Here is a 17,419-nt window from a genome sequence, read left to right as displayed (position 1 = left end):
ATTTACATTAAATATCGTCTTTAGACTAGAGCTTTTTTTTTGTTCTCGACAACTCTAGCCACTATTGAGACAAGGCTGGATGATCATGCGCTAGCTGATCTTGTTCATATTTCCTCGCTACCAAGAGCCATGACCACTGCCAGGCTACTACGAACAGGATCAATTTCTAGTTTTGTAAGCGGTTATGTCGAATGTGACGGTGCTCAGGTGCTGGCCAGCATGCGTTGATGCGATTGACTGGTCCCCAGATGGCATTATTGCACTAGCATCTGACGAACGTGTGGAGCTGCTTGTACGTTTGGGAAAAGAGACCTCAAGATGATACCCCGCTGATGGTCTTGTAGTTTCCGAATACCGTCGAATTCGATAGGGACCAAGTCCTTCCACAGTGGCAACATGTTCCTCTCAAGGTACCTCTTTTCTCAACTGATGAGCTGCCACTCAAAGAACTGGCGCCACTATCCAACTACTCTATTGGCGAGGAAATATCCAATAGCGCTCCTCTCAGCATCGCGTGGTCACCGCAGGGTCTTGCAAAGCATCGGAAGTGCGCTCTTGGCGTTCTTACCGCGAACCTGACTCTCTCTATCTGGTCAGCCGAAGGTAAGCCGCAAGATGAATCAAGCTGGTCCCGGCGCCTCATCATTAATGATGCGCTCGCTGAGCATTTTAGCGGCTGCGACGACGAACCTAGCCACTTGACGGTATCACCCAAAGAACAGCTGCGCTTGAGAAGCCGCATTCGGGCGTTTGCATGGGCACCTGCTCTGCCTCTGTCCGAAACAAGTGGAATTGTCGGGACTAGTTTCATGTACTCTCGACACTTTCTAGCTGTGTCCAATGACGACAACCACTTGGTTTTTGTGGCAGTCGAATCACCCACTTCTACTCTAGGGGTTGGGCGGTATTGGACAACGGAGGTCCTAACTCATGAGTCGTTGACGTCAAACCCAGATAGTATCTTTTCGGAACCACGTGTGTTTGAAGATGTGATGAAACAACAGCGGTACATATCTCATATTGCCTGGAGTCCATGGATTCTATTTGACGATGGCCACCGTTCGGTGGTTGTGTACGCAACGAATGAAGACGTGCGGGCAAGAGTCATTAAGCATCAGTCTGATGGCATATACACGGAGAGGGAAGTCGTGTACCCTGGATGCGAGCTGCGATACCAAGGCCCAATGAAGTGGTCGCCTAGGATTGAGGACGGAAATCGGCTCAAACTCGCCCTTTTTACAAATTCTGGGCTCGTCTGTCTTACCATATCTGCCTACGACGGTTCGATTGTTGAGACAAAGACCCACAATCTTGACGGGCGATGGGACCAGATTTCCGGTGTAGTGTGGGATACTCCTGATGACTCGACATGTCGTTTACATCTAAGCTCACTGCTTTCGACTCTGCACAATCAAACATCTGCCCTTGAGATATCTCCGGAGGGGTTCAAAAGCCTTGGTAATCCAAGCTGGCGAGAGAAGATTGAAAATAGCATTGCACTATTCAGCGTTAAGAATGGGCTCAAGGGCAACAGCAAGGCCAAAGTTTGGGGCTTGTCCAAATCTCCACTGGGCGATTTCATTGCAGCGTGCAATAGCGTGCATCCGTCCAACATGATCGAGTATGGTATACCTGCAGATAGGAGTGGGACGGTTGCCATTAGTTCTTTGCGGAATAGCAGCGAGGAGCGGGAGGCTTTCCCCAAAGCAAATGTCAGCGCAGAGGGGGTTAGCTATACGATCCGAAAGCTGGCAGAGAACATGGTTGAGGATCAGGACGACATGCCTGCGTTTGCTGAGGAGGTTGTGCAAAAGCTTACGAGGGCGTATCCAGCTCCCCGCGTCGCCGAAGATTATGCAGACAGGGTTCGTCTGTATGCTGACGCAGGCGATTTGAACTCACTGATCAAAGCTTTCAAGGCGACGGCCTTTCTCAACTCGCATACACTCAAAGACCGGTATACGATACTCGTCTCACAAGCCTGCAAGATCGGGGTGTCACATGAGCTTGAGAGAACGCTGATAGGGTATCGTCTTGCCAATGCAGTGCACAACCTTCCAGCGTCACTTGTGAATTCAACCTTGAGCGCGGAGATAGTGGCTCAGCATGAACAGCTCATCAAACTTGTCAATGCGGTCATGGGATATGGCTCTTCAGAGAATGAGAATTGCGCAGAGTCCGGTGCCTCAAGTACTGATGAGTCTCGAACGGTCAGTACTGAGATAAACGGTAATGCCAATAATTCGCGACAAGAGGGTGCCGCCGCGTGGGAGGAAGGATGCGAATTTTGCTCTGCTTCGATACCATTCACCGACTTGGCGTCAGCCTCATGCACGAACGGACATCAATTTGCAAGATGCGGATTGAGTTTCCTTGCTATGCAAGCACCTGGTATTACGAAGTACTGTGGTATTTGCAACACGCCATTCTTGAGCGACGAATACGTGATAGTTCAGGAGAGTGTGGAAGACAAGGACAAAGATGCTGCAGAGGACAGTGCCATGAAAGAAGTGGGCAGATCGCAAAATAGAGGAGAAGAAGAGGGACTGAAGCAGTGCAATGGTGTCAGTCGAGAAGAGGACAAAGATGGCGAAGGAGATGGGAGCGGTGAAGAAGATGGGGAAATGGAGGAGGATGAAGAGGAAGAGGAAGAAAGGGAGCTCGCTGTTACACTGGGGCGGGTGCTGTTCCTCGCCTGCGATGCTTGTGTCTACTGCGGGGGTAAATTTGACGGCTGAATAGGATCAGTTACAGTGTTATCATATTCGGGGTGGAGCTTTGCCTTTGGTTGAGTCTAGCGATAAGTGGGTATAGCGTTACAACCAGTAGCATCAAGCATGAGTGTCAGCTAGATGTGGAGAATGATTTGTCTGCGCATGCGGATTGAGTTTGCTCTTACATAGTTGATGACACGATGAACTTTGTCATTATCCTTGCAGGAAATAGTTAGCCACCAACACTTGGCTGATGACTCTAGGGCTTTGATTGTGGGTTGAGAAGGGAAAAAGATATGTTGATGCTAATCCAGGCAACGACTAGTAAGTACTTAGTGTAGAACCCACATGCTCGGCCATGGATACTAGCTATTTGTGGAGTGTTCCCGAGGCTCGTGTTACCTTTAGACTACGCAGAGAGACTTGAGCTCACTTTGGCGCTATCGGCATGGATTGGCAATGGAAACGTTGGTTGCTCTGGGAATCCGTGGGACTGGCAGGGACCTTGGTGCAGTCAGGCCGGAGAGGAGTGGGGATTCTCGCAGGTTCTGCAGTGAGGGGTGACATGGGGGGCGCAATGCGCAGTGGTCGAGTACCACGGATAGCTGCATGTCATGGCCTGGAATCCGCACAAAGCGCGCGCGCCCCCACTGTTTCTGTGTGTTGAGGCGAGTGGCGCAGGGTAGGGCAGAGGGCAGTGGAGGATAGACGAGGGCAGACGAGGGCAGACGAGGGCTAGAAAGACGCACAAGTGCCTCACCCCACACTAACCACCGCACAAAGCGCGCAGACCAATCACAGGCCCGGGGTTGGCCGATGAGTGGGGTTGCCTGGAAAGGCAATTCAGGGCTCGGGAGCGGGGCAGGCGTGGCCGTTGGTCGGGGGAAGCCGCCACTGCATTGGCACGCCCGCACAAGTCGCGCATGCCTTGGGTATATAACATTTCCCTTCGACTCTCCGACTCTCTTCTTCTTCTCATCTCACAATCAGCCTCTCAAAGCCTCTCCAGCCAACAATCAACCTCATCAACCCTCTCTTCAACCCAACCCACCCAACCAAAACCACCACCATCAACATGAAGGGAAACTGCGGCTGTGCCTCCGGTGCCTGCAACTGCGGCGCCACCTGCAGCTGTGATGGCTGCCCCGTATGTCACCCTTGTCTCTATTCTCCATTTCATTCCAATGCTAACAGCTCTTCCAGGGCAAATAAGCCACTGACTCCATGAGTCGAGTGCGCAAACAAAAGACCTACGACTCCGTGAGTGGCATCACAGACTGCTCGTGCTAGCGGAACGGCCTGCTAATACACTCTCCAGACAGTCACGTCAAGACAACCACTGTGTCGCGGCAATCAATGCAGAGAATGTAGCAGTAATTAGCATTGTATGGCTAGGAGGAGATCAAGTCAAACGGGGATGAGACCATGAATACAACTACTTTTGCATCATGATATTTGTGTGTCTGAATATGTGATATTATCTTCTAGGCCATCTTGATTTCACCATCATGTGCTGCCTTCACTCTTCTCCATATCGTCGTGTCCACCCCTATCCACAACACACGGTGGCATTCTCCTGCATCCGGTCATCGCCGCCTTTGCTGACCGTGAAGCTCTCCCAACCGAAGACGAAGTAGCCAATGTACGCCCCAATGAAGATGCAGATGATGAAGTACCCATTGTAGTACATGGCCAACAACATGACAAAGTACGCCACTGCAAACGCGCAAGTGTGCAGCAATGCCCGGACGGCTTGCTGCATCACCGTCGGCCTGAACTTGGCCTTCACCACACCACCCATTGTCGGACTCGTCGCCCCCGCTGGTCCGGAGCTCTTGCTTGTACCTGGAACGATTCCCTCCGCAGACGATGCCGACGAGAGGGCCGCCGTATCCGACACGAGTGTCTTGCTGTGCTGCGTCACGATGAAGTGATCGTACTCCTTGGCCGCCCGGCGCAGAAGCTCGAGCAAGACAACGAGCAGAATGACGCCGATGCACGAGCCCGCAAACATGCCCTTGGATCGTATGTGCCACGACGGGGTGATGAAGCATGCGTCGACTACGTTCCAGTTCCACAGCATCTACATGCCCATAGTTAGTCATTCGTACCGGCACACTCTGCTTGTAAGAGAGCTAAGGGAGAGAGAGAGAGAGAGGTGCTGCGTACGCTAATCTTGCATCCATTTCCCATTCCCATACCGCCCATGTCGTGCATGGCTGCTGATGACGTAGCCATGGGGGCCATGCTGCTCATTGTCCCCATGCCTACGCTTGTGGGTGTCGCCATTGACATGTCCATGTCTGCTGTCTTGCTCGCTTCGGAATCGAGGTAGTTTTCGGGAGATGTTTCGATCACGGGTAGTGAGCGAACGGGGTATAGTGACCAGGTGCGGAGCAGATATATCTCGAGGAAGAAGGCGGTGGGTACGACGTGTACAAACGATACTTGAGCAGGTTTTCTTTTTTTTAAAAAATGACTTTTCCGTGAGCACTTTTGCGCACGAAGGTGCGGGCCTCTAGTGGGAAACAATAATCTGTAAGATTTGGTGAATGAAAAGGGAAAGTGCAGGGATGAATGCACGTTTACCTCTTCTCTGCCTGCACTCTTATACTATTCTCACTCTGTTGTTCCTGTGCATGTATATGCAAATTTAGAAAAGTAGCTAAAAAGCAAAAAAACTCTCAAAGGAACATTGGTACTTTTATACTTGCTCACCACGGCTTCTCGTAGCCTGTCCCAGGGCACCACATTGTTTAGTGCGGCAAGGATGGTTGGATAAGGAGGAGCAGAGTTCCACCTCGCCAACCACAACATGTGCCTAGTATTACACGAGCGCCTACTTTTACTGCTTTCCACCTAGCTACTCTTATCTCGTGCCACTGCCTCGCCTGACCGCCTACCGACACTCGTAGCATATTCCCACTTTCCCCCCTATCCTAAGCATCCTTAGAATCCCAGAAACATGTTCACCACGCAGCCCACCTTGCCAGATGCGGTTTAGCTGCTCCTGCAGATGAGCAGGTTTCCAGCTGAGCATGTTTCACGCATCCACCAAACATCTTGTCTTGATAGCCCTTTAGATAGTCAAAAGGAGTTTACTCTTGTTTAATCTTGCATAATTGCTGGGTTTCTTCGTGATTGGAGGCATGGACAGGGGAGGAGCGGTCCGTATATCTTGCATGTGCTAGGATACACTCTCCCCACACGTGTAATAGATGAAGTGCATGCTGCAAGTGCGATAGAGGCGCGTTCTCAACAGTGTGGAAGCAATCCATGGAGTGGGGCTCCGGAATATAGAGGATGCGAGGTGCATATGACATGGGACAAATGAGTACGTATACAGTGCTCGCTTCAAGTCGCTTCACGAGTAAAGACCCAAACATGATTGACATTCTAGACATCTATGACCCGATATATTCACTTTGGTGACCAGTTGCATGACTGAATATATAAATTTAAGCAAGAGAGCTTTTCTACCCACTCACCGTCTCGTTTCTACCAAACGGATCGATACTCGGATCCGTAATCCGCACATGCTCAATGAAACGCGCAATAGTCGTTGCGTTCTCTGCATTATAAGTCTTCTCGATCCAGTGAAGCATCATATCGATACCCGCCGTGACTCCCGACGAGCTCCAGATGGGGGGTGAGCTCGAGTAGTCCTCGACCCATCGCGCGTGCGGCACCCAAGTCGTGTTTGGATTATTCTGCACCGTCGACAACCACGACGACTTGTTCGAAGTCGCTCTCTTGCCGTTCAGGATACCCGAGCGAGCTGCGAGAGCGGAACCCGTGCAGATGGTAAGTACCTGCTGCACTTTTGGCGTCGTCTTGCGGATATACTCCATGGTAGCGTTGAGCGTGGTTGGATTGCGCCATCCTGGTCCACCAGGTATAACCAGCACGTCGAGTTCCGGCGCAGTCTCAAATGTGTGTGTTGGTGTTATCGACGGGTAAACTGATGAATTTAACGGATTCATAGCTGCTAGTGCGGGCCGCGTGGTCACCGGGTCCAGCGTCTCGGCAATGTAGACAATGTCTGTCGGGTATGATCCACCAATGAATTGCAAGACTTCAGATGGCCCGTACAAGTCGAGCATGTCAAACATGCGGAATAGGACGAAACCATAAGTCTGTGGTACGTTGGCGCTTGCCACTGCTTTGTGTCAGTGTGCTGTGCTATTGTATATTGGCAGTTAGCACATGCCCGTTGCAACCATGGTGAGCTGTATCCCAAAAAGGGAAACCAACCCCTGTAAGAAGCCCATTGTAAGCAATTTGGGCCCGAGGATGGACGTCGATGAGTGAGTTATGGGAACTGTTACTTGAACTGCTAGACCTCCACACACACACCGACTCTTTATGTGCGCATTCCACACTGCTTATATTTCCTGAGCGGTGTCAGCATCCAACGTATTCATCTGCTCTAATTCAAATAAACATTACTCTCTTGGCAAGAATCCTGTAGCCTACGAATGAAAGCTAGAATCAGGACAAGGTGGAGCAAGGCGTCCAACCCACGCTCAATCTTAATCGCTCCATCGTGCTCATGTGACAGTGTAGTTTTGGGCACTTGGCACATGTTCATACATCTAGCAATTATGAGAGGCCGGAATCGCGCCGAATTGCGCAAGTTTCTGCGCGAAGGAAGACGTTTAATCAAATAGGCGAGAGGCCTGCATACAAGGCGTGGAATGCGATTAAAGCCAAGTAAGCGGATCAGCCCGACTATGAACGTCATCTCATCTCGTTCTTTTTCGTACTTCAGAGGTATCACAATTCATTCGCAAAGTGTAGGAAAAAAAGGTTACAATGAAAAGAGATATTGGTATTGGTATAGCAAAATGCAAGCCGCGTTCCGATCAGCCTTTTTCGAAAAAAAAGTCTCAAACCCATCCTTGCGCCAAACACCCGACATAGTTTCCTCCGTACATACTATTATGTGAATAACCATTCAATCTTAGCCAGCTAACTATAACGACATGGAGAAGAACAAAATGATACGAGGACAACAAATTTCTTACAGAAGCGATACTCTGCACAATTTACGCTTGCGCCCGAATGGACCGCATCATGGTGATAACAGGAAGAAGCCTGCGCAGCCTGTTCTTCTCACCCTGCTGAACAAAGTGCGTATCCTGTCGCGCAAAAGATCCAGTCTCCACGGGTGAAACAGCTACCGTAGCGCCCTTTTCAGCCGCAGGATCGCACGCAATGACCTGTGTCTTCCTGCGTACGATAGGAGAGCCAATGGGCGAGCGCATCTTGTCGGCAATTGGGGAGAATAGGGCTTGCCTGCGGCTGATGGGTGAGCAGACGACAATGGGTCGCTGGCCCTCGCCTGCCGCCGAAGTAACGACGATGGGGCTGTTCTTGCCAACGACTGGCGAGCAAATAATAATTGGTCTCTGCTTCTCGTGGATCGGCGTAACGAGGACAATGGTGCTCTTCTTGTTCTGGTTGAAGACGCTGACCTTCTCCATGGGTGTAGTTCCGGGAATGGTGAGCTTGGGAGGAGCAATAGTGCCTGCTGTTTCGGCCGACTTCCGCCTTAGGCTGAAGTATGATCCATCGGGTCCGTCTACCCAGGAGCCTTCGAAACCCGGGGTTTGTAGAGCCTTCCTGGCTACTTGGGCTTTGGCGAGGTACATGAACTCATCGCCTTCCACTTTGATCATACAGTTGTGCCAGGGTGTTGGGAGCTGGTACTCGTATACAGGATTGGGCTCGAGGCACGTCTCAAGCGAGTCGATTGCGCGCACCTTGTCTGCTGGCAATAGACGAATGGCAAATTTGGGACCCGCATTGTTGTGTGCATGAATCGACAGACGAACGTAGTTTGGAAGAAGGAGCTCTGTCAGGTTGGAGTATGCTTGGTTTCGAGACATCATTTCCTCTGCTACAAGAGCAGCCGTCTTCTTCTTTTGCTTGCCGCTCAGAGACTTGACTGACGGGATGTCAGCTAGATCCTCGAGCATGAAGCGTGTTTGTCCCCGGTAAAGTCCAAGAGCATCGGGTTCTTGCTGCTCAATCAGCTGACGGATGTATGCGCGGTCGGGTCCTCCGATGCCAAGCATCAATTTGCGGCAGAGCTCAGCTTCGCCGGTGAGCTTCGTCTTAACGGGATGAGGCATCTGGTGCGAGTTTTGGAGAAGCTTTTGTAGGCCGAGGAAGCCATCAGAGTCAGCTGCAAAGATGTTCTTTAGGCCCTTGAATTTGATCGCTGGGACAGGGCCAGCGTCTTCTGGGTATCGTTGCTTGTATATCGCTGCCATGCAGGCATCGTATGTGTCAATCATCTCATCGTCAACGCCAACTGCTCTTGATTAGTTTCGGCCTTGAAGGTGTAGTGTTCTGTACGAGACTTACTGCAATCGGAAAAGACGTGGCCGTCATTAATAACCCACATGGTTGCGCCAGGTGCATACACGCCGTTCACCTCTTGGACAAAGGCGTGAAGTGCATCCATGGCAATGTGCTCAGCCAGATCTGGCATGATGCCGCCGGCCTTGTTTGGATTCGGCGACTTGCAGGGGAAGGCAGGTAGGGCTAGTTGGATCGGAAGGTTCTTGTCGACATAGCCGTAGACGCGGTTCAAGAACACTTCTTTACCACACACATGCCATTGGTCATCCTTGGAAACATTCTTGAGTCTCCGCTCGAAGATTTCGGCAATAACTGCACAGGTCTCGCGGTGCTTTTGGGCCCATGGTGTGGTTGATGTCGAGATGTGAGCAAATGGTTGAAATTCAGTCTCCAGGAGAACGAAGCGTTCTGCCCATATTCCAAAGCCATCAACTTTGACAGACTTTGGCCTCGAAGTCAGAATGCCCAAAAACAGGCCATTTGCGTGCTGGATCTCGGAAACATGTGTGTTGAGTTCTTCTTGTTGATATGATGGTGGGAAATTTGAGCGAATGTTTAGAAGAGCTGGAATGCTGGCGTTGATCTGAAGAGTCTTGATGGCTTTGCCAGAGGGCAACTGAAGTTGACTCCAAGACGTGTCAGCGGAGCATACAATATCTTTGAGTTGTGTCCAGATCTCTGGCAGAGATTTTGAATTGCTTCCTTCGACGGCTAGGAGTTCACCTGAAGCATCCCTCCAGTACAGGCCTTGGATGCAGTGATAGGTGTTGATGGACTTGTTAAGGGGCGCCATTGCGAGTAATTAAAGATAATTTGCTAGAAGTTTTCGCTGAAGTAGGGATAATGGTGAAATTGGACAAAGGAAATAATAAATCGAAGATGCCAGTGGCTTGAGTGGCTAAACTGTTGTGAAGGTTGGATGTTCAAGTGCCACAACAACAAGCTGTTGGCTTCTATATATCAAAGAGATGGAAAGCATGTCTCCAAGCATTGCAAAGGCCATTGCTCCACACTGTCATAGCTCAATCGGCGTGCTGTGCATGGCATCTAGGCAAGCCACCCATCGTGTGTTCCGCACACCGACTGGGACGCTAATTACGGTAGCTTCTAATCTCGCTACACAGAGTCAGCCCAGAAATTCCCCGCTTCATTGGGCGTATCGGGAGGCAGTGCGTTGGACTATCGCATGCCTTGCTCCTGCGGTGCCCCCGGGATGCATAACTTGGCATGCGCTGCGATGCTAGTAGAGGCGGCTGGAGGGAAGCGGTAGGCAAAGGCCAGCCGTCCGGTATGGGCGCAGACGTTACAGTGGGATTCAGCTGGTGACTATGCGGCATGGACATGAGCTGAGTGGTCGTGGCAGCGCTACAACGACCCCCAGGCCCGTAGTAAAGACGTTAGCGGCCCTTGGCAGCAAGCCTGAGAAAGAGGATGTTCACCCCTGCTAGTCGCACCGCGAACCATTGGCCAAAGATGCCAAGTCTTGTTCAAAGCCCCCAACTTTACCATCAGAAGCGCTCTATTATCTAAATGTAGGTGCATGGGGCTTAGAGACATACAGGGGTTTGTGCATTCGCGCATTTCGCTTCAGCCGCCTTCGTTAGAGAGCACCGCCCCCATGTAGGGCTGAAGATGGTAGCCGCATTGTTCATGGGTTTCATATATGCTCTATCAAAGCAGTAGTTGAAGAGTATTACATTTCTGAGCGCATCATCTCAGCACCATGGTTTCCTATCTTTCTTTGGTGTTTGTGGGAGCATTTGCTGCCATTTTTGGTGTATTCACATTCTTCGTTTACCTTTTCACACCACCTCGCAACTTTCCCAAGGATATCCCGACCATTCCTTTCTACTACGGGCTTTTGCCTCTTTTCAAGGACGTCGATCAAGCTGAGCTATATCGGGAATACCTCAAGGAGCCTCTAGCGCGATATGGCGCAGTGAAGCTGTTCTTTGGTGGACAGTGGAACATCCTGGTGACGAAGCCCGCCTACATAGCAGAGGTTTTCAAGCAAGAAGACACGTACGCAAAGTCAGGCAACCAAGTCAAGATCCCACACAGCGTACTTGCTGAGTACACGGGCGAAAACATCATCAGCGCCCATGGCGAGAAATGGAAGCTTTATCAACGCGTCATTAAGCCAGCTCTGCAAGCTGATCAGGACTCTGAGAGCATCTGGAAAAACTCCAGGATTCTCAGAGACATGTTCCTGAGCGAGTCCAAGAACACTAGAGGCAACAGAGTGCCAGTCTACGCCCTACTTCACCGGTATGCGCTTGCCAACCTTGGAGAGGTCCTTTATGGCTCCAGCTTCGAAACATTGCAGAATGCAAGTGCCCCTCTACACACACTGCAAACGAAAATCAAGCCCATTATATTCCATCCAATATTCTTAAACTTTCCTTTCCTCGACCACCTACCATTGAAGATACGGAAGCTTGGTCGCGTTCTTAGCAGGCAGTTTCGCGGCACACTTCGTAGCGCCATAGCTAAAGGCCATACCCAGCATGTTTGCAACGAGAACGACAACAGAAATGTCGCCTGCAGGCTACTTGGTTCTCATCGCGAAGGCATCCTCAGTGACAAAGATCTTGACGATAACTTGGTCAGCACCTTTCTCGCAGGGCACGAAAACCCCCAGCTAGCTCTCATGTCGCTCATGTACCTCCTCGGCAAACACACCCACGTTCAAGACGCTGTCCGCAAAGAAATCGCCGCTCTCTACCCAAGCAATGCGCCTGCAGACTACGAGCCTGACTACTCCGACATCCACGATCTTCCCCTACTTACATCAGTGCTGTACGAATCTCTACGCATGTTCCCGCCTATTTCGCAGCTTATCAATCGCCGCACCACGACCCCCGTCGTTCTGGGCAACACAGTCCCCGTTCCTGCTGGTGTATACATGGGATACAACGCATACTCTACAAATCGAGACACGGAGTTTTGGGGCACTGATGCAGATGACTTTAAGCCAGAGCGTTGGGGTACTACAAACGAGGATATCAACAAATTGTATCGCCGTGCGAACTCCAAGAGCGCTTTCATTAGCTTTCACGGTGGAAGGAGAGCGTGCTTGGGACAGAAGTTTGCTATGCAGCAGTTGAGGATTACACTGGTGCAGCTGGTGAGAGATGTGAAGTGGAAGTTGGACGAGACTTGGGATGGGAGGATGACGCCTGCGGGGCCGTTGTACCCACGGGGGTTGAAACTAAAGTTTGAGAGTGTGCATCAGGTATCAGAGAAGGCGTGAGATGGATTTGCATAGTGCTTGGAGTTTATTCAAAGAATTCGAATTATATGGTCCATAAAATACGGTCTCAATTCATTATCACCTGCTTCTACTTGAAATGTATTGTTTGTTTGGTCTAGTTACTCCCTTGTCATAAAGACTAGCTTGAGCCATCAGCCTACGAGCAGCCTACGAGCAACCTACAAGCAGACAAGGATTGCGCATAGCCAACATAACATGCAAAGTAATCCAGATACAGCAAAACCCTAGGCAAATTCGACAAAACGAATTGGGTCACATTCGGCCCGTTGCGAATCCTTCCAGGGATTTCAAGTTGGGACGCCGATTACTGTGGAGTTTGTTGACAAACGTCTGTTAATACCCAAGAGAAAAGTGGGAATCAAAGTAAGCAAGTGCAATTTCGGCACAACAAGATGGAATTGTAGGAGCTCCAACCAACGTGGCCGCCTAACGTCAGGCGTACCACCTGCGCACGTGACGTGCTTACGACCTAATTCCCCCGAGACTGTTTACTGCTTCAATGACATGAATAGGAGGAATCAAAGGGGCAGCAAAATTTTTGTGACTATACTTTGGAATGTTGAAAAGCTCGGGCAAAGGAGGGGTCACCGGATCGCACATTTCTATGACAGTTGCTATGGAAGTTAGCAGTGTCAGCGCTCGTACGCTCGCGAGATTGGTCCAGACTGCAAAGATTGTATACACGATAACACTGGAAGTCTGCATGGCGGTGATATCGGTCGACTTTCCGAGTGGTGGAGGAGATGTTAATGGGAAGGATCTGCAAATGTATGCTGCTGACACACGCATACGCCCTTTACCTGAAGACAGACAGAAAGACGCGCTGAACCAGTAACATATGGAAGAGCAGCCCAAGTTTGTAGTCGCTGTAGGTGTACATCTATTGACCCCTCACTACAAACCAATCTCAGGAGTCGGACTTTACGCGACGCGATAAACTGCAAGTTCCTTTTTTTCGCGTTAACGAACAAGGCCAAAAGTAAAGAAGAGCGGTTGCCGAGCATTCAGGCCGCCACTGAGATTTTGCATGATGGCTTGCTGAACCTTCTCAGCTGTTAGCCATTGGCGCGTCCGTATCGAAGCACTATTGCGCTCGTCTGCTGCAGACTGACGACTTATCTGGGCCACTGGGTTTGACCACGCCATAGTGCAGCTTTGTGAGTCGATAAGAATCTCATCTTGTGACATGTCATAACCGCTTATCCCAGTCGTATCAACTCTTATGCACATGCATGCGCCATGTTGTCTGGCCAGGCGGGCCCATGCCGCTATGTTTGGTTTCTATGCCAGGGCAGTGTGCCAGTATCTTGGTTATGTGGTCGATAGGATGGCACATGCTAGACCACGACCAAGAAGATGGTTGTGTATGTAACATCACATTGTAGTCTTGTGGAGCTGTATGCGAGGCGCAGTGTTGGTGCATGTTTACCAGTGATCCTTCCAGTCGGGGTGGGGCTAAGGAAGTTCAGCCTCACGTCGACCCCAGCCCCTCGGGTCGCCCGTGTCTGGCGCTAGGAAGACAATACACCTGTTTTGTTAGCTCTGCGGTATGTATCATACTCGCATGTCATCAAGTTGGAACAAAGCTTAACCAGGACCCCATGCAGAGATGGTAAACAGCACCACCGTGCTCAGCCAGCCACTCTTTCACAGTGTACAATGCCAAGTAAAGGTGAAAGAGAGTCCCATCCTTTCAGACGAAAACAATGCAGCCAGAGATTTCGATTATAGAGGGACACGCACGTAACTAGCTTGTGCGACCACCGACATCAAAAAGTAGCAGTGATCGTCGAACATCCCGTAGCAGACCATTGCCATGATTTTGGGGGCTGAGATGGCGGGTCGCCTAGCAGTGCAGCCAAAGATCACTTTGGTGATAGGGGGGCTCAACGCAGCCGAGACGAAAATACACGCTTTGAACAAGGTTACGGTTCCTAGCGAAGGAACCTGAAAGTGGGGCTATGGCAAAGGCCCACCTGAAGCACAACAAATGCGCCCAGAATAGGGCGTCGAGGTTGGCAGTGCTGCGTAGCGCAAAATGAACATGTAGGCTATTCCGAGTATGGGGGGCTATGCTGGGCATTTCAGCCAGACATATTACTGTCCCTGTATGCTCTCATCTAGGACATCATATCTCTGATACTGTCAGAGACATTAACACTGTTATATTTTCTCTCACCATGCGCTCGCCAATCGAGTTCGAAAAATCGCACCATTATGACCAGTGCCGTGACAGCATTGAAAGCGACAGATCCTCTTCGCGACACAGTGTCGACGAAGAAGCACAACAATCATTCGCAGATGACGTGCCTCTAGCACCCTGTCCACCACCTGCACAGCCCTACTCTGCGTTCTCACTTAATCGAAGACGGTTTATCCTGGGTGTTGTTACAGCGGCTGGCTTTTTTGGACCACTTTGCGGAGCAGTCTATCTGCCCTCACTCAGACTCTTTCAGAAGATCTTCAACGCTTCTGAAGCCGCAATCAATGGAACGGTCTCGATATACATGGTTGTGTTTGCCGTCGCAGTAAGTGCCCCAAGACAGTCTTCTTAACACGTTGCTAATTTCAATTAGCCTCTCTTTGGTGCAGCGGCTTCCGATGTTGGTGGCAGAAAGACGGTATACATGGTCGGTCTCGGAAGCTTTCTCATCGCCAACTCATTACTCGCTACGCTTCCAGCTTACATCTGGTTACTATACATTCTCCGCATCTTCCAAGCATTCGGATCATGTATTGTCTTTTCTGTTGGAGCTGGTACCGTAGCCGACATTACTGAGCCTGCAAGCCGTGCGTCCGCTTTGGCTTGGTTTCTCATGGGACCTCAGCTTGGACCGATCCTGGGACCTCTGATCGGTGGTCAATTTGCGACGGAGTCACGGTGGAGATGGGTGTTTGCCTTCCTCTCGATCACAAGCTTCCCGGTGTATCTCGCCATCGTCTTCTGCATGCCAGAAACCCTGCGTTCTCTAGTTGGAAACGGCGCCAGTGTTGCCAAACAACCCTGGATATCGATGCCAAAGCTGTGGACGAAGCCTTGCACCGACACGAATGTTCCCAAAGTTCCTCGACCCTCATTCCGCAAGTTCATGCGTCTCTTGAAGTACCCACCCCACCTGATTGTCTGCTTCAACGGGGCTTTTCAGTTTGCTGGTCTGTATGGCATGTACATTTCCTTTCCTACCATCTGGCAAGAAGGCTACAATTGGACGACTGCCGAGGTCGGCTACGCTTTCCTCTGCCCCGGCATCGCCATGTTCCTCGCTTCCATTGTTGTTGGACGACTTTCGGATTACATGCGGAAGAAGGCCATAGCCAACAGCCCAGACGGAAAAGTAGCGCCCGAACGACGAATTGCAATTCAGATTCCGGGATTCCTCTGTGCGGCTGCTGGAAAGTTGATGTTTGGTTGGTTTACGCTTAACCATCTACACCCAGCGTTAGCCCTCTGTGGCGCAGCGCTCGCGGCAGTTGGTGTCTCTATAGTTTTTGTAACGAGCACCTCGTTCCAAACCGAATGTGATCCTACTCAAACTGCCAGCTTGGTGGCACTGGGAGGCTTTCTCCGCAACGTAGCCGCAGCAATCTGCGCGGCCATTATGGGCGGCATTCTAGATGGAATGGGATGGGGATGGGCGTTCACTGGCCTGGGCATCATGGACCTGCTTTGCATCCCCGGTATTGTCCTCATTCTGGTTCGTGGGGCGAAGTGGCGTGAAGAATTGAAGCGCGGATAGCAGTAGGCTGTGATGTTTGCTGCGCGCTCAGGAGGACTGAGCAAAAGTTGATTTTCTGCAAAGCGAGGTGTTATTGGGTTTTTATTCTGTTGCTTTTACGATATGATAATGAACAAGGATGAAATTAAAGCCTGGTCGATGTGTACGGCCAAAAAGATTGGTATGCATCATAGTGACCCCACACGTCTCCGCTTGGTCGCTGCATACATATATAATAATATTACTGACAACAATTCCATTCAAGCCAGCACTTGGGAAGCAGCTCAGAAGTGTCGTAAAAGCCAGGACTGATTTGTGTCATGAGTCGGATAAGCTGAGCGACTGCGCTTTCCGCGAGGGAACAACCTCGGGAACCACGGAACCCGCTGGAAAGGGCGAATTCCGCGGGCTTGATTAACACCACCACGCCATTTGTCAGCAATGTTCGCACTCCAATTCACCCTCTATATGTATATAAAATTCAGCGCGCGCTGAAAACAATGACATCGCTCCAGCAACGGCATACTGCCTCTTTCACAACTTCACAGTGGCGTTTCGAGCAAGTCTACGCAGCATGACCAACTTCCAGGTCAATATCGTCAGCGACACCGTGTGCCGTAAGTCTTTACTGTATCCACAACAAAATCCGAAACTAACCATCCGTTCATAGCATGGTGCTACGTAGGCAAGAAGCGCCTTGAAAAAGGCATTGCAGCTTACAAGGAGAAACACCCCGACTCCAACGACACCTTCTCCACATCCTGGTTCCCCTTCTACCTCAACCCAAGTGCCGGGAAGAGCATGAACAAGGAGCAAGTGTGGGCTTCCAAATTTGGAAAAGAGCGCACAATAATGATGAAAGAACGCCTAACGGAAGTCGGCAAAGCGGAAGGCATCAACTTTAAGTACGGCGGTAACACGGGAAACACACGTGACTCGCATCGCCTTGTGCAACTCGGGAAAACCAAGGGGCCTCAGGTCCAGACACGTGTGATTGAAGAGCTTTTTGCAGCGTACTTCGAGAACGAGAAGGACATCACGACCCATGAGGTGCTTACCGAGGTGGGCGTCAAGGCTGGACTCGACGAGAAAGAGGTCAAGGAGTGGCTGGAGTCAGGCAAAGGCGGACCAGAAGTAGACCGGGAGGTGGAGCAAGCCAGGCAGCAGCATATTACGGGCGTGCCAAACTTTACGATCAATGATCAGTATGAGGTTTCAGGGGCGCAGGATCCGGCTGCTTTTGTTCAACTTTTTGAACGCCTGAAGAAGCAGGAGGGCAGTCTTTGATGGCACTCAGGACTGTGTTTGAAGGTGAAGAGATGAAATGATATCCAATTTAATCGTTT

At 50.6% G+C, this 17,419-nt stretch overlaps 7 protein-coding genes across 7 annotated transcripts; 4 read left to right on the top strand and 3 right to left on the bottom strand.

The window, feature by feature from the left end:
- Positions 1–184: 184 nt before the first annotated feature.
- Positions 185–2,738, top strand: COCMIDRAFT_197 (uncharacterized protein; the record flags this gene model as incomplete). Its single annotated transcript, XM_007683885.1, has 2 exons — positions 185–292; positions 345–2,738. 2 exons carry the CDS (start codon positions 185–187, stop codon positions 2,736–2,738), a joined length of 2,502 nt encoding a protein of 833 aa, XP_007682075.1.
- Positions 2,739–4,263: 1,525 nt separating this feature from the next.
- On the bottom strand, positions 4,264–4,961 carry COCMIDRAFT_79458 (uncharacterized protein; the record flags this gene model as incomplete). The annotated part of the gene is made up of 2 exons (XM_007684081.1): positions 4,264–4,797; positions 4,884–4,961. The coding sequence occupies 2 exons, from the start codon at positions 4,959–4,961 to the stop codon at positions 4,264–4,266; spliced, it is 612 nt and encodes a 203-aa protein (XP_007682271.1).
- Positions 4,962–6,190: 1,229 nt separating this feature from the next.
- Positions 6,191–6,985, bottom strand: COCMIDRAFT_79623 (uncharacterized protein; the record flags this gene model as incomplete). The annotated part of the gene is made up of 2 exons (XM_007684080.1): positions 6,191–6,866; positions 6,921–6,985. 2 exons carry the CDS (start codon positions 6,983–6,985, stop codon positions 6,191–6,193), a joined length of 741 nt encoding a protein of 246 aa, XP_007682270.1.
- Positions 6,986–7,762: 777 nt separating this feature from the next.
- On the bottom strand, positions 7,763–9,876 carry COCMIDRAFT_31538 (uncharacterized protein; the record flags this gene model as incomplete). The annotated part of the gene is made up of 2 exons (XM_007683965.1): positions 7,763–9,033; positions 9,087–9,876. 2 exons carry the CDS (start codon positions 9,874–9,876, stop codon positions 7,763–7,765), a joined length of 2,061 nt encoding a protein of 686 aa, XP_007682155.1.
- A 930-nt stretch (positions 9,877–10,806) lies between these two features.
- Positions 10,807–12,336, top strand: COCMIDRAFT_79451 (uncharacterized protein; the record flags this gene model as incomplete). The annotated part of the gene is made up of 1 exon (XM_007684079.1): positions 10,807–12,336. The coding sequence occupies one exon, from the start codon at positions 10,807–10,809 to the stop codon at positions 12,334–12,336; it is 1,530 nt and encodes a 509-aa protein (XP_007682269.1).
- Positions 12,337–14,537: 2,201 nt separating this feature from the next.
- Positions 14,538–16,094, top strand: COCMIDRAFT_79548 (uncharacterized protein; the record flags this gene model as incomplete). Its single annotated transcript, XM_007684078.1, has 2 exons — positions 14,538–14,885; positions 14,934–16,094. The coding sequence occupies 2 exons, from the start codon at positions 14,538–14,540 to the stop codon at positions 16,092–16,094; spliced, it is 1,509 nt and encodes a 502-aa protein (XP_007682268.1).
- A 553-nt stretch (positions 16,095–16,647) lies between these two features.
- COCMIDRAFT_193 (uncharacterized protein) lies at positions 16,648–17,360 on the top strand (the record flags this gene model as incomplete). Its single annotated transcript, XM_007683884.1, has 2 exons — positions 16,648–16,690; positions 16,744–17,360. 2 exons carry the CDS (start codon positions 16,648–16,650, stop codon positions 17,358–17,360), a joined length of 660 nt encoding a protein of 219 aa, XP_007682074.1.
- Positions 17,361–17,419: the final 59 nt, after the last annotated feature.

Source organism: Bipolaris oryzae, assembly GCF_000523455.1.
Source record: "Bipolaris oryzae ATCC 44560 unplaced genomic scaffold scaffold_0, whole genome shotgun sequence".
NCBI classification, from domain to species: domain Eukaryota; kingdom Fungi; phylum Ascomycota; class Dothideomycetes; order Pleosporales; family Pleosporaceae; genus Bipolaris; species Bipolaris oryzae.
The sequence above is the reverse complement of the archived record's forward strand: the minus strand, read 5'-3'. Positions and strand labels throughout refer to the sequence as shown.